The following is a 16101-nucleotide window of genomic DNA, read 5'->3' as shown; positions in this document are numbered from 1 at the left end:
TCTCCGGTTTTCCTTATCCAGCAAGGGGAACGTGCACCTGATCTCCAGGGCATATGCCAGTTTGCAATTATACGTGGGAATATGTCCAACCTGAGAGCAGAGACCCCACCAATTTATTCTGAGGTCTTAGTATTTTTTTGAATACACGTATTACTAAATTAACAATTTTAAAGTGTTTTTATTTTCCCATTATAACTAAATTAAGGATTTAAAAACTCTAAAAAGCAATATATTTAATTATTAATGCAGCCATTTTCAGATAAATAAATGGTTATTTCAGCCATAAAACTGAGTCTCTAGTAAAAGTGCAATTACAGCAGTGTTTAGCAATATTGTACTATCAATTAAAACTAAAGAAAACATCATTTTTGTCTGTTTATTAGTTTGTTTTTGTTTCATTTTGTTTTATTTTTGAGACAGAATCTTGCTATCTTGCCCAGGCTGGGGTGTAGTGGCATAATCACGGCTCACCAGAGCCTGGACCTCCTAGGCTCAAGCGATCCTCCTACCTTAGCCTCCTGAGAAGCTGGGACTACAGGTTTGCACCACCAGGCCCATCTAATTTTTTTTTTTTTTCTTGTAGAGATGGGGTTTCACTATGTTGCCTAAGCTTGTCTTGACTCCTGGGCTCAAGCAATCCTCCTGCCTCAGCCTCCCAAAGTGTCCAGCTAGAAAATATTATTTTAAGAAAATAGGAATATATTTACAAATGATACTAATCATGAAAACTTACACATCAAAATTATTAAAATCCAACACTAAAATTATTGAAATATTATTGTACATGGAGGCTGTAGATATAAGATTAAATTTTTTCAAATGGCATCTTTCGATTCTCCCTTTTTAAAAAGACAGACCACATTAGCATATTTCCTTTATTTATCAGAAACTGTTTCCTGGATACGAAAGAAATTGAAAACATTTTAATAATAGCCCAAAGTGATTTTCCCTTCCCATCGTTTTGTAGGAGAGAGCCTGGGATTCATTATTGCTTTAATGACCAGCCTCTTGACTCCCGGCCAAGAGGAGTGTTTTCGGGGCCGTCGGATCCACTGGGAGGTGGTCACTGACACCATGGGTCAGCCAGTGGCACCCAGAGCAGTGCAGCACAGAGCAGATGTAGGCTGCATGCTTGCCCTCTGCACCCAGCAGGCTCCGCTGCCACCGACAGTTATGGAGGACAACAGCACAGACCCGCCCAAGAGGCTGCACAGGCACCCGCACGCCACTGCCCTGCCATGCCCTGCACTGCCATCTGTGGGTTCTCACACACCCCCACCTTCACAGGCACCCAGCCGGCACATCGCTGCCCCTCCATGCCCCCCACCATCATCTGTGGGCTCTCACACCCCTACCTTCCAAGGCACCTGCACACCGCTGCCCCACCATGCCCTGCACTGCCATCTGAGCGCTCACACAGCCCCACCCTCACAGTTACCTGCACACTGCTGCCCCACCATGCCCTGCACTGCCATCTGAGTGCCCACACAGCCCCACCCTCACAGGCACCTGCACAGTGCTGCCCCACCATGCCCTGCACTGCCATCTGAGCACTCACACAGCCCCACCTTCAGTAGGTCCAGCACTGGCCATGTGTCACATCCATTGATTGCACTAGAACTGCAATCTACATGGATCACCGCCACTGTCCTGGCAACCGGATCTCCCTCTGATGTGTTGGCAGCTGCAAAGGACCAGGATGAAAACCAAGGTGACTTTCCATAGCCCCGCATCCCCTCCACCCACAGCCAGGCCGCTCCAGCTTCATGGGTGCCTCGGTGACATGTCTCCGGGATGCCACCTCACACAGTTGGATTCCAGCAAAGCTTTGAAGCATCAGCCTGGAAACTGCTGTGTACAGTGATCATATTAACCTAAGTATTGCAGGGGAACCAGTGTCCCAGTCCAACAGGCTATCGGTGACACTCTCCTGATGTTTGTGAGTGCCTGGGAACATGGCATTTCTCATAAGCAACCTTGCCCGATGCTCACAACACTGTGAGATGAACGTTTATGTGGACACCCCACAGACGAGGACAGCACAGCTGTCATGTAGGTAGCAGGTGACTCAACTAAGCTTGGGCTGAGGTCTGCTTGGCTCCAAACCTACTCGCTCCCTGTGGTCAGTGTCTACACACCCCTGCAGGCTCAGAGGGACCCACTCGTCTATTCCACCAGCTTCATGTTTTCCTTGTACTTATTCATTTCTCTTGGAATGTGTTTTATTCTCCTTCTTTCTGCATTCTTTCTTCTTCAAAGACTGCAATGGTCTCTCCCATGACTTTTCCCAAATATATTGTAACAATATTTGTGGTGAACAAAGGGATCTATGAAATTAGAGACCTGCAGTAAGAATGTTGTATTCTCTAACGCCCCACCCCATCCCAGTGTAAAATCTAACAAAATAAAATATGTCCATTTAGTTAATATCTGTAGTTAGCCAGTACAAGGAGACAACCCGCCCTCAGGCACCTGTACGATACGTTCCCAAGGTGCACACCAGCTGCGAAAATAGATCCTCGACACTGCTGTCTAAAGCAATGACGTGAGATCCCTGCATTTTTTTTCTTTTTTTTTTTTTTGCTATGATATAACAAATATCTGCACAGCACTCTGTGTGCCCAGCAGTGTTCTGAGCCTCACAAATGCTGACATTCTTCAACCACACAACAACCCAGTGCCTTCTGCAGATCGGGGACATGAAGCCACAGCCCACGTGGCCGGTAGGGCCAAGACTGGGAGTCCAGCAGCTCTGCCCTCTGGGCTCCGGCCGCAGCCCTGGGCCCCTTCCTGGGGCTGAAGGGCACGAGCCCGTCTGCTGCCTGGAGACATGTCGGGTGCTCTGCAAGACAACAGCTGGCTCGAGTTATTTTCCTGCACACGTGTATTTCCACCGTTTCAGTAACTCTTACAAGTGTTAACGGGTTTTATTTTCACCAATACTTGGGGGAAATACTGCTTCCCCGACACAGGCCAGGCAGGGTCGGAGCTCGTCAGTGGGAGCTTCCCTGAGGGACAGGGTTTTGAAGTCGTGGATGGCCATATAAATAATGTTTCTGAGATCTGGAAATACGAAAAAGGAAGCCTGGAAGTGGAAAACTGGCTTCATTTTCAGAAAATGTTAGTGGAACCCCAATGTCTCTAGGACAATTATCAAGCTGAAAACTCAGAACTATGACCAAAACTGCCTGGGCGAGGCTGAGAAGGGCGGCTTCACGGGAAGGAGACCTGGATGAATTTCATTTCCCTCGTTTCCCGTTTCCTCCCCGGCAGGAGCAAGACCCGGCCAGCGTATCTGCCGCAGCTACAGGGGTCCCCCCACTTTGCCATCCACCCTGGGGCCACAGCTGACGGACTCTGCGCTTGGCCGCTATCCTGGCAGGACCCCTTCCTCTGCCTCCTGTTCACTTTCCTTATTTCTCTGGCACTTGTGGCGGAAGGTGCTGCTGTTTTTCACAGAAGTGAGTGGAACAGGGTTTCTTTCCTCATGTGTCTGAGTCCTCAGAGCAAGGGCTGTTCTGCACGGACCCAGGATTTTGAGGAATAAGAGGATGTCACTGCGTTTCGTGGGATTTGGCTGTCTGGCCGGCCTTTGAGTACTGAGCGGACACAATAGTAGCAAAGCAAGGTCCCTCATCGCCTACTGTTTGCACACATCCACTCTCGTTCAGCAACATTTTCTGCCCGTGTGAGCAGTTACCTCTCATGAAGCCCATGCTCACTCAGTAAGGGATAATATTACGTGGTTTTGACTCGCAGGGCAACCTCGCATCCCCTCGGCGATTGTCCACTTTACTCATCGGTCAACTCAAAAAAAATGAGACAGGCGGGGGGGCCTGCATCGGAGGCTTCTCACTGACCCCCACCTGGATCCCAGTCAGGCTGGGGTCTCCGGGAAGCGGAAACCCAAGGCCGCCCAGTTCCCCAGGCTTCACCCTTGCTTGGAGCCCAGTAAGGGTGTCCCTGGCTCTTCTTCTCCCTGCTGGAACCAAATGTACGGAATTAAAATCCAGAGTTTTTAAATTAATGCTCTCAGTGGCCAGAGATGCCAATTCAAGCATCAAAACCACGTGACAAGCAGCCGTCCCCTCAGGCCTCTGCATGTGGTCCCCGAAGGCCAAGGCCAGGGAGAGAGCCGGAAAATGAAGAATTGGAGTCTCACAAATGCACAGCACCTGCGCCTCAGATACTGGGAGAACCAAGGAAGCCGGAGGAGGAAATGAAGTGTTTAGACTTTAAATATCAGAGTGGAAAATTGAAATAAATTCATTACATCAGCCTACCCTAGTTTAAATAACAGAAATGTATTCCCGACAAGCTTTCATCCTTTCCTTTCAATTTATTACATCGATTAACACCCCAAACCATTAATTCCATCTGTGTTTTGTTTTCCTTCTCTCTTCCTGCTGTCACACAGCGCTCTGGGGATATGACATCGTTCGTTTTGAAAATCACTGGTTCAAAGAGAAGATTTGGAAAGTGTGAAAAAAATAACTCTTTGAACCATACTCGTTTAAGACACAAAGAAACACCGAGGGTGGGCCGTGCATTAATGTAGCTTTAAATAATGGTAATTTTTATGATTCTATAAAATATTAAGGTTTGCCATTTCAGAAACTAGCAACCAAGGGCATTGTCAATGTAAATGTAAGTAATTGAACCTATCTAGGATATTGAAAAGGATTATTTCAGGCCATTATTTCTCATATCCTGCACAAATATTTAGTAGTAAAATACCATACTTCACTCTATCCAAAGGCCACAGATATCATAAAACAACTGATCAGCACATTCTCCCTGCAGCTGGCAGAGCCCTCACACGAATGACCCGGACCCACAGGAAGAAATGGAATCAGCTGTTACAATTAGCCCTGCGGAAAGATGGATGACTTGAGGTCACCTGCGCTGCATAATAAATGGGCCTGGGAGCCTCCAGGGCTTGCGAGATGGAAGCCTCCATCCCTGCGTTCCCTCGATCTGAAAGACTATCTTGATTTTCGGTGCTTTCACCTGGTCACAGGTACGTTAGTGATTAAAATCAACTGTGTTAAAAGAGGACACTAAACATCTTACATGACTTTGGCATGTCAGGATCATTCACAAAGAAATTCACATCCTTTTTCTTTATCGTCATAGCAGTTCTGTGCCGTCATTTCCCCTCTTTTTACAGATGGTGTTCAGAAAGGGTTATGTCTTCCCCAGTGTGTTAGACCCATAGCACCAACAGAAGCGGAATTTGGAGTCTGCTCTTGTGACTACGTATGTAGGATATTTTTTTTCACTTGTATTTTCCAAGTACTGTCCTTTTATTTTATTTTATTTTTTATTATTATTTTTTTTGAGATGGAGTCTCACTCTGTTGCCCAGGCTGGAGGTCAATGGCGCAATCTTGGCTCACTGCAAGCTCCACCTCCTGGGTTCAAGTAATTCTCATGCCTCAGCCTCCCCAGTAGCTGACACTACAGGTGTGTGCCACCATACCTCGCTAATGTTTGTATTTTTAGTAGTGACGGGGTTTCGTCATGTTGGCCAGGCTGGTCTCGAACTCCTGACCTCAAGTGATACCCCCGCCTGCTCCACACCAACTCCATTCAGGAAATTCCTAAGTGTGCATTTGGTGCTCTCAAACTGTAGGCATGCCTCCAAGAAAAAGAATGAACAAAGGGGAAAACTAATTTCATAAGGTCAGGAGATCGAGACCATCCTGGCTGACACGGTGAAACTCCATCTCTACTGAAAATACAAAAAATCAGCCAGGCGAGGTGGCGGGCGCCTGTAGTCCCAGCTACTCGGGAGGCTGAGGCAGGAGAATGGTGGGAACCCAGGAGGCAGAGCTTGTAGTGAGCCGAGATCGTGCCGCCACTGCACTCCAGCCTGGGCGACAGAGCGAAACTCCCTCAAAAAAAAAAAAAAAAAAAAAAAAAAAAAAAACTAACTCTAATAAAAGTGTAGGATAAAGAGCATTTCATATTCAAGAAGCTTCTCTGCATCCTGGGACTTCTCTGCTGCCCCCTCCGCTTCACCAGCCTCCTTCCTTGCCCTTTGAGGAGAATGTGCACACACGTGCATGTGGCATGGTAGGTATGTTGCACAATATTGTTTGGCAATGCTTTCAGGTCTCGTGCCCAAGTTCTTTGATGTGAGTTATTTAAATTTAAGAGCAATGGCTGAAGATGAAAGAGTAAAAAAGTCCCCTTGTGCTATTTCTTGTAAAAAGTCATAATTGTGTGTCATATGTGATGACAAAGTGAGTCAGCAAACATAAGCATCTCCAGGGAATCCTTTGTTCTGCTGTTTTCCACCTGGTAAAATTGTCTGATGGAGGGAAGGGGATACTAACTAGCATTCTGATTCTAAAGAAATCATGTTTGTTTGTCAGCGTTACTTGTTTTGGGAAACCAATAAGAAATTGAGTCAATCAACCCCTTAAATTAACTATCTGGAAAGACACACATTGCAATGCATTAAGAACCCAAGTATTATAAGTCAGTATTGACCATCAGGACTTTGAAGCAAAGAATAGTTGTCCATGTCTTCAGACAGGTCAAGGAGTTGAGAGGAAAACATTCGGGAGTGGACACAAGATGACCTGAATTCGGGTTAAAAGATGCAATCTGTGTGGTCAGCCGCAGGAAGGATGCCTTAGGTCTCTCTTTTGCAGAAATAAAAGGTCAGGGCAGTTACGTGATTCTATGAAGTTCCTCATGGTTGTTATTTTGGGGATGTATTGATTGGAACCTTCCATTCAGGTCGTGGCTCTGCTGCCATCTGGCAACATGACACGAATCCAGACTTCACACTTCACCTTCATAACCTCAGGGGAAAAATGAGGATGATAAGGTCTTTCTGTCCACATCATATGTTCGTTCTGAGGAAAGAAAAATTCTGATTTTTTTATACATGTGTATACTATGCACACACGTAGGCTTACTGAAGCTTTGAGTCACTATTTAATGTATTTTTTTGCTTATCTCAAGAAGGCTTGTGGAAGTTCACAACATCCACCAATTTCAGGCTGCAGAATAAAATACCAGCAGGGCATAGTGGTAACAACCCCAGGCTGTGAAGTTAGGATGCGCTGAGTGTGAATCGTGACTAGTAACCTGTGTGACTTCTGGCAAGTTACCTAAGTTGTCTGAGCCTCTTCTTCCTCATCTCTAAAATGAATATTGTTTCAGTCCTGCTGCCATCGAGGTCTTGTGCATTAAATGAGAGTCACTGTAACATTTAAGCTCAGAACCATACCTTGAGCAGAGCAAGCACTGCCCCAGTGGTAGATATCAGCATCTGCCAGGCAAGGACACTTGTGTCCCACATCGGTGCCTGCAGAGCACCAAAGCCACAGAGAGACGTGGTTTCGCCTCTTGTGGTGCTTGTGATCTACGGAGAGACAGACCTTGAAGAAACAAGCAAAATATCACACAGGAGACCTGGAACATTGCAGGACTGATGAGAGCAACGGTGAGTCGGGGGAGCTTTAAGCAACTCCAACAGGAGGACCCTTTCTGGCCTTGATTGAGAAAGGGTCACACACTTGCTCCGGCACACACTTGCCACTTGGGTGTGGGGACTCACTGTGGAGGCAGCACTGCCCCTCCCATCCAGCCAAGGGCTCCTGTCTGTGCCTCACCCATCTCCTCCCCTCCCCAATAGGTTCATGCCGGGCTGCAGTTGGCTTTGTAGCTGCCTGGTTCCTCCTTGCAACCTCTCTGCTAGCGCTTTGTTCTGTGGCAAGAGCAGGGACTGAGCATGAAGTAGCTGGGGACACCACAGCGACATCTCCTGATGGGCACCGGGCGAGATTGGCTCTTGCTCTTGAAGCCTCTTCCAACTGCTGCTCATCCCACCACGCTGCCAAGCTGCGCCGAGGCGCTGTGGGAAACAGGCAGGAAGTGAGGAGGCTCGTCGGGGAATGGCGGCTTACCAGCACTGCTCACTCGCAGCCCTGCTTGCAACAGCAGAGTGAGACGTGCTGGAGACCACGCTGGAGTTAACGTACTTGTGGCTGCGAGCTTCTTCTTTAAAGCCTCTCTGTGATGAGAAGCAAACGCTTTCTCGCCCAGCCATCACCCTAGCATCATCTATTATGCATCGTCTTATGCAAAATAAATACAATACAGAAAACAGCATGTATCTCTGTGAAAACAGCATTTTCATAAATTATACAAAAATGAATGAATTGGAGGAACTTCTAGAAAAAGGTTTGCCAAAATTTTGATCTTGACTAACTTTCAAATTAGGGTCTAAATGAAGTGTTCAAAGACAGATTTCAGCTTTGTTTCCCCACTCCACCAACATCAGAAGAACATATAATTTAGACACGTTACTTTCCGGCCACCATACCTGCCCTTTGAGTGAAACAGGGGTCAGTGTATACAAGTCTCCCAGACAGCACAGTTGCTCTGTGTGGTGATGGAGCTATTGGGGCCATTAATAAATGCTGACCACCTTGTGGGGGCTGTGTGTGTCTGTGGAGCTCGTCTGAAGCACCTTCCTTCGGTGACTCCACTTCCTGTTAGGTTTCCTGCAGATACAGAAGTAGGGCAACTTTGGATTAGTGCAGGCACATTGTGTGAAGCTCAGAAGTTTCACAGGCAGAGTCCTAGCGCTGTGTTTCTCGATATAGTTTAAGCACTCAAATATGTTGCATATTGCAGAGAGGAAGTGAGAGAGCTGTGTGCCTTCTTAACCCTCGCTGGGAATTATCAGTAGAGCTGAGCTGTGCTGTCATGGGAACAGGGTTGTTGAAGCCAGCACTGAAGAGGGATGTTAGTTTGATGGTGGTCCTCAGTCTGACTTGAACTAGAAGGTTCTCAAAGGAAAATACAGAAGCCTTGTCTTTCTGAGGCCTGTCTGTAACATACGCTCATTCCTTCCAAATTATTTGCTGGAAAAAATTTAATAAACAATCATGGAGTAATTAACATGTTCCAGTTCCTGTCTATACTGGTTGATACTGAGCCAAGAGTATGAATGAACTTATGAGGTGGGTGACGTTGTTATCGCCAGTTTACAGATGAGGAAACTGAGGCACGGTTTAACTTGCCCAAGGTCATAGCAGTAGAGTTAAGATTTGAAATCAAATGTCTGACTGTCTCTCATCAATGAAAACTGAGCTACGCTCTATCAGCTCAGCACATAACAACACAGGAATGTCCTAATTATTTCCAATGTTCCCCCGAGTGATTATTTTTTCTTATAATAAAAATTATCTGGAAATTTCTAGGCCCATAAGCAGCTTGAAAAGGTTGCATGTGAGGCAATGAATAGCAGAAATATTTGTGTGCCATTTTTACATCAACATGTTAATGTGTACTAATGAACTTTAGAGTGGATTTTTTTTTAAAAAAACATGACTATTGTCCCCCCTTGACACAAGGAGCATGATAATTAAAAGCTTATGTGATTTAAATACAAGATGCAATGATGATTACCAGATTCTATTCCTCTTTATATTTTACATAAGACTTCTAGGGTTCCATAAGTATAATCTTGAAACATAGGACATTTCTGAAAAAAAAAAATTGCTTAAAACTATTTCAATGTGCAATCCACTTCTTTGTAAATCTTAGTTTCTTTCATCCAAATGTTACATTTGACAACAAAACTCTCCGATGAGAGCCTTCTCTTCCTTTTGTGTCATTGTTCCCTAAATAAAGCAACACATGAAATTCCTGACGGCAAAAATCAGACTCAGATCCCAAAACCTCTGTCTTTATGCAAGATTTATCTTTTGCAACGGAAACGGCCAAGGAATATGAAGAGGGGGAGACAAGAGGCAAACAAACAAGCAAACAGACAAGCATGCAGGCTCTGAGGAATAAATACCCCTCAGGACGCTGTCTCCTGGGGAATTGCAAACCTCAGTCCGTTTCTGAGGAAGTGCGGTCTCTGCTTTTCCGAAAGAGGTATTTCCCCCCCTTGACACAAGGAGCATGATAATGAATTAACTAGTTAAAAACTGTTGGTTGGAGAAACCCGTTCCTGTGTCTTTCTGAGCAGGGCGAGCTGAGCGGTCCGCGTGGCTGCAGCAGGAGGCCTCGTCCTCCCGGGCAGGGTCCCTCCCGGAGGCTCCCCGGGCCTTTCCCAGACGCACCCGCGCCGCGTCCTTGTTCCCCGGGAGCAGCCTCGCTCCAGCCGACGGTCCTGGGAGCTTCACCGTCCAAATGGGAGCTGAGTTTGCGAGCTGCCAGGCGGCGGTGCGGCTGGTGCTGCTGTGATGTCAGAGCCCGAAAGCAGTTGTGATTGGATCTAATTAGACGCTGCGGCAGCAAATAGACAAGCTCCCTGCGTGATTGGCTTCAAAGTGGCTGGTGCCAAACAACTAGCAGAGGCGCAAAAGTAGCGCTGGGAGCCCGGAGCAGGAGGCAGAGCCCGCGGGAAGCTCGGAGCACTCCGGACGCCGCGCGCCCCTCCCCGCCCTCCCTGACCAGGGAGCAGCTCGCGCCAGACGCGCAGCCGAGGCTCCCAGCCCAGTGGGAGCAAGTCACAGAAAACGATTTGAGAGACGGAGAGAGACGGTCGGAGCGCGCTCTCCTGCTCGGTCCTGAAAAGTGAGCCGCTCCCGGGTTTGCAACCTCGAGCTTCGCAGCAGCGGCGGCGGCGGCGGCGGCCGGGAAGGAGGCAGGTGCAGGTGCAGGAGGGAGGCGGCTCTGGGCTCCGCGCCTGGGTCTCGGCCATGGCCTCAGTCCTGGGGAGCGGCAGAGGCTCTGGAGGGCTGAGCAGTCAACTCAAATGCAAGTCCAAGAGGAGGAGGCGGCGGAGGTCCAAGCGGAAAGGTAAGACCTCGTGGCGCGCCGGCCCCTGCACCCTCCACCCCCGCTTCTCCACCCCGGCCTCTCCTGGGGTCTCCAGGCTTGTCCGTTGTGAGCAGCTTCACTTTGGGGTGCTGGCGGGATAGCCGCTCCGCGCAGGGCGCTCGGGAGTTCAGATCCCGTGGAAATGTCTGGGGCCTCCTCGTGCCCAGAGGGGACAGTGAGCAGCCACGCCGTGGCATGTTTGAGGGACCGGGACGAAGTGGGGCGAGGGCGGCGAGGAGCTCCCGGTGGACCCCGCACGTCTCCGGGCCCCGCAGTCCCCACTGGCCGGCCGGGAGGGCACTGCCTTCCGCCCTCCGGAGGCCACCTCGTCTCCCGGTGCCAGAGGAATTACCCAAAAACGGGGGAACGAGCCCTCGCGCCAGCGACTCCCATCCAAACCGTCCCCGAGGAAGGGGTGGGCGAAGCCCTGCGATCGCCTCCCCAAATTGGCTGGCAGTTTTTACTCAGTGGGGTGTCCGTCGATTTGTAAACACTGGGACGTTAAGAGAACACAGGGCTCGTCCTTGGAGAAATAAGCAGAAATGAATACAGGAAAACAGAAAGAAGCATCCTATTTTGTTAGTGGTAGAAAAAAAACCCGCAAACCAGGAAAGCAGGAAAAGCAGCCGGCTGACAGTTACCACTGACAAACTCAGGCTGTGCCTTGTCACTGATATTCCCGGGGCTGGGCCGTGCTGAAGTTAGTCAATGCTACGGCAAGCGACGGCTTTCACATTGGGGATTGTGCAAAATTAGCAATCGCTCCAATATGAGAGCAATGCCCCCACTGCCATTGTCGCCCGCGTGCACGCCACGAAGGATTCAAAGATTCTTCTCGTGCCGACCCTTCTCTCCCAAAGAGGAGCCTGTTCCTGTCAGCTCCTAGTGAGCCTGCAGGAGAAAGTTCAGTTCTAATCATGATTTGAAATGTGCCGATTTTTTTAAGTGATGTAGGAGTATAAAGAACGGTTGGGAAAACACGGCTAGAATTGATCAGCTTTGCCAGTTGTTTGAAAGCAGGAGGCAACCTGAGGTATGTTTGGGGTTGTCCATCTTTCCCGGAGAATTTTCATCTTTGCATTGGCCTAAGATAAGTTTCTACCAGACCGTTTCCTGTATGCCCTCTAACCGTCTCCAGGTCCTTTATTGTTTCTTGCAATAATAGAAATTACCCAGACAGTCTGAAGGCATAAATGTCAATAGCAAACAGACATTCATTATGACCGAATGTCAGGAACACTGGGAGCGATTGGCCCCTACAACTTCCTCAAAAGGCTTTGGAGCCCTTGGTTTCAGAAGGGGAGTGAGGTTGTGGTTCTCATTTACCTCTCAGCTGCTAAGTGTGCGCTTGCGATTCACTTTGTTGTTTGAAATTATCATTTTGAAACAGACCTGTTAGTGTCCTTCAGAGATAATGCCAACACAAAGTGGCATTGATATTGAGAAAGTCACCGGACTGAGTAATGAATACGACTTTTAAAAGAGGAAAAGGGAAGCATCATCTTTACACTTCAAGTGTTCACGTTTCCCAATATTTTTGATTAGTCTGTTTAAACATTTGGAGTTGAAGAACGTGGAGTAATAGTTCACAATAATGCAGTTTATAGAAATATAAACTGGAGGAAATTGTTGCCTTTCTCCAGATTCACTTGCCTTACCATGAAGCATCAGTCGTGCTGGCTTAGAAAGTATTCAATTTAGGGGGAAAAAGGAAAATGGGGAAAGACTTCATTTGCTGCAAACTTAACTTTAGTGATTCAAAATAAAACTCCTATAGCAAATATTTCCATACCTTGATTATTTTGAATATATCAAGTCCCTTAATTTTCATAGCCAAAAATTGAAACCAGAAAGGGCATTGAGGATTTATACACTGATTTCTATTACGAAGAGGTTTCTGGCGTGCAGGAGAATTTCCCATGGCACCTGCCTGCGGCTATCTTGATAGGAAAGTGAAATCAAACTGCTAAATATTCAATTTTGGGGGAAACGTTAACCATGTAGATGTACCTGATCAAATTAAAAGGTAACATAGCCAGCTAAGAGACACATTAAATACTTATTTGCATTTTCCTGGGAATTGATTACTTCATCTATAATACCTAGTTATTACAGATGCTGATTTTTTTATTTTATAAAAAAAATGGTGAGTTTAAATTATGTCCTAATTGTTATGAATCTTAATCATAAATGAATAGAATAACCTCAGCTTTTAAGCTTATCTGATATTAAAACTCTATACTTGCCACAATTTAAAATCCACGTGTGTATGAGAGACTGTTAAGGAATTCTAGTGTGTCTCTATCGGGTGTAACTGAAGACGTTGATAGAAGCACAAAGTAAGGGCTGTCTTATTAGGGGAATAAAGACGATTAAGATACGTGCTGACCCTCTTGCCTGTGAGATGCGTATTTCCACATAGTCTAAGGGACAAGAATCATTTCTGAAGACGCAAGATAACTTTTAGTTTCCCAGTGTGGTGACATCTGGCTCCTTTTCTATGTGTGACTCTGAGAGTGACTTTGGCATCATACGCTTCTTATCAAAATGATCTGTGAGCTCTGAAATAAAGCACGCCAAGGCTACAGCTGAAGTGTGGTCAGGACACAATACTTTCATTAAGTACAATCCATAGTCTTGGAAATATTATTCTTGCCTGTGGAAGGTATATTTTAGTTACCATGCCACAAAGGAAGCCGTATGTATCTTTAAAAATAAAAAAAAAATAGAAATAAAAAAAAACCTTTGTCACAGAATATGACTTTCAGGTATTATTTGGCAGGAACCTGTATTCCTCTCTCAGATAAACTTTAAAGAAGATTCTCAGAATATGTCTCCCCACACATCAATCCTACTTCTGTTATTTTACTGGGACCTAGTGTTGTACAATTTTGCATTTTCTGTGTTATTTTTCAGTAGGGACTTTCTTTTAGAAATTATTCATAAATGATTTAAATTTTTTATGTAAATGAAAAAATGCCAAAATTTGACTCTCATATGAGAGAAAAACAAGCTGCTATAAAAAAAAAAAAACTGTGGGAAGGACAGGGAAAACCTTTCTCATTTTCACATCAATGGCAAAGCGATGTTCATATCCCATGACACATGCCAGACACGTCAGTATGTCCCGCGCCTACCTCATTCAGAGGCGTTCGGAAAAGAATAGCACTTGGAGTTTATGATGACTGTTACCTGCCATCACTAAATACCCACAGAGTTCATATCTCACAGAGAGTAACAGGAGATTGCACTTTATTTTATAGTTCTTGGTAGAATTATACAAGGTAATTATGTACAACCAAATCCATATTATGTGGTTATAGAGAGTAATATCTGCCTGTATTAGAAATAGCTCAATGCGTAAGTGTTATGAAAGGATACATTTTATCCAAAAACTAATAAAGGAAAAGGCTTAAAGATTTTGTTTTGTTAGTATCAGTTCAGCCAGGTAGAATAGAGGCAGAACTCATCAAAACAGTATAGTATATAAAAATAAATCACTTTAAAATATGCCAATAAATCTCTGAACCCCGGGATAACTTCAGGGTAATATGTATGAGGAATTTCTTAAATGTTTTTAGTTATTAAAACAGTGCATATATTCTGTTTTGTCTATCTGTTTTTCTCTCTTTGGTGAATGTATTTTTTCTAAAAGAAGCTACGCATTGGCATGAAAGTCATTTTGCAAATGAACTATTTTTAATCTTCTACCCATTACTGTGTACAATGTATAAAATGACTGAAGTTTCCAGAATTTTTCTTTGAAAAAGGCTCTTTCAAGGCAAACATATTTGGAAATAGATTGAGAGCCAATCCAAAGTCAGCTGGTTCCACAAGGTACGTTGAAGGCTGGGGTTTTGGAAGCGGCGTGTCAATCTTCATTAACCGGAAAGGGGAAGGGGCTTCGGGAGCCACTGGCCATGCAGGATCCGCAACCATCCGGGGCCCCTCGGGTTGCTTTTGAGCTTTGGCACAGGACGCCTCTTTGAGGCATTTGACAGCCAAATAAGTTAACTTGAAATTTAGGTGTTGTTCTAGAGTGGTTGGTTATACGGAGTTTTAGAAACTTGAAAATGCATTTTGAGCACGAGGTAGCTCTATAAAAGTAAAGCCATGAGTCATGGGAAGGTGTGGGGAACGGGCAGGTTGCTGAATGTTGTGAAATGCAAATAAAAAGTTGGCAAAAGGAACAAAATAAGTCGAGCAGATGGATGGCAGACGCCGGCTTGCTGTGAAATGAAAATCCATGAAAAATTAATGAAATAGAAAGATTGTGCTGAGGATGAGGGCAGAGCGGCCGTGGGCTCCGCAGGCCCTGCAATGCCACAGTCGTCCCCGCCGGTGTCACCCTGGCTGGCGAGGGACACAGCCCTGCACCGCCGGCCGGAGCCCCACGTCCTCCGCTTATCTCGCTCACAGACAGCTCAGGAGGAAGGGCTGGATTTCGTGATAAAATCAAATTGATTCAACCGTTAACCAGCATCTAATTGTGTGGTGCTTGTTTTTTTCCTCTTTCTCTTTTTAAAAAATCTGTATTAGTGCCTCTGGTTTCTAGTGACCCGTGTAATAACAGTAATTGGAGATTGCTTCAAGGGCATTAGATATGATGAACGAGTTTGAATGCAGAATAAAAATATGGGATTCATGTATCCACAGCTAAACAGGGGTGAGTCGGTTCCTGCAGAAGCACCACCCCAGGAGAGCGTTATGTAAGGAAGCTCAGAAAAGGAAATTGTCTTTTTTTTTTTTGAGGCATGAAAAGATAACTTATGCCCTAAAAGCTTTTAATGTTCAATTTTAAAACTATACATGTATATATAGTATGACATATATACACACATACATATTATATATATACATGTATATTACTATGTATGTATGTATGTATATGTATATACACGGTAAAAACAGCCGAAACATTTGAGCAATTTTTATAATTCTCTACTTCTTTTTCCAAAATAGTAGAAAATGAAGGTCAGTATTTTTGCAGTATGAACAATTTTGAACAACTCCTGAAACCAAAATTATTGTAATACTCTGCTTCTCATCATTTAAAAATATTGTATCCAAATAGATATTGCAGTTTTAAATTTGGTTCTTAATTACTAGCTCACAAGGTTTCTAAAAGGATAATTTTCCACACTGTAAGCGAGACTTTAAAAGTGCTTATTGCTATTTTGAAACCGAATATACGAATAAAGGTGAGTGAATGCCAAGTGAACTATGAAAAGCCTGACTGCCCTTCACAGAATATTCAAACTACTGCGTGTGGACGCCGTCTCTGTGGTTAGGATAGCTCAAG

General features: G+C 45.4%; 1 protein-coding gene across 1 annotated transcript in view; it reads left to right on the top strand.

Annotated features, from left to right (window-relative positions):
- The first annotated feature begins 10303 nt into the window (after window positions 1-10303).
- Window positions 10304-16101, top strand: part of ADARB2 (adenosine deaminase RNA specific B2 (inactive)) — a 519334-nt gene continuing 513536 nt past the window's right edge. Inside the window, exon 1 of the mRNA XM_001118272.5 lies at window positions 10304-10778. Within this exon, the coding sequence (XP_001118272.4) occupies window positions 10679-10778 (100 nt within the window). The 5' untranslated portion in view covers window positions 10304-10678. The remainder of the gene's footprint in view (window positions 10779-16101) is intronic.

This window comes from Macaca mulatta, chromosome 9, assembly GCF_049350105.2.
Source record: "Macaca mulatta isolate MMU2019108-1 chromosome 9, T2T-MMU8v2.0, whole genome shotgun sequence".
NCBI lineage: Eukaryota > Metazoa > Chordata > Mammalia > Primates > Cercopithecidae > Macaca > Macaca mulatta.
Note: the sequence above shows the minus strand (reverse complement) of the source record. Positions and strands in the feature narration are given on the sequence as shown.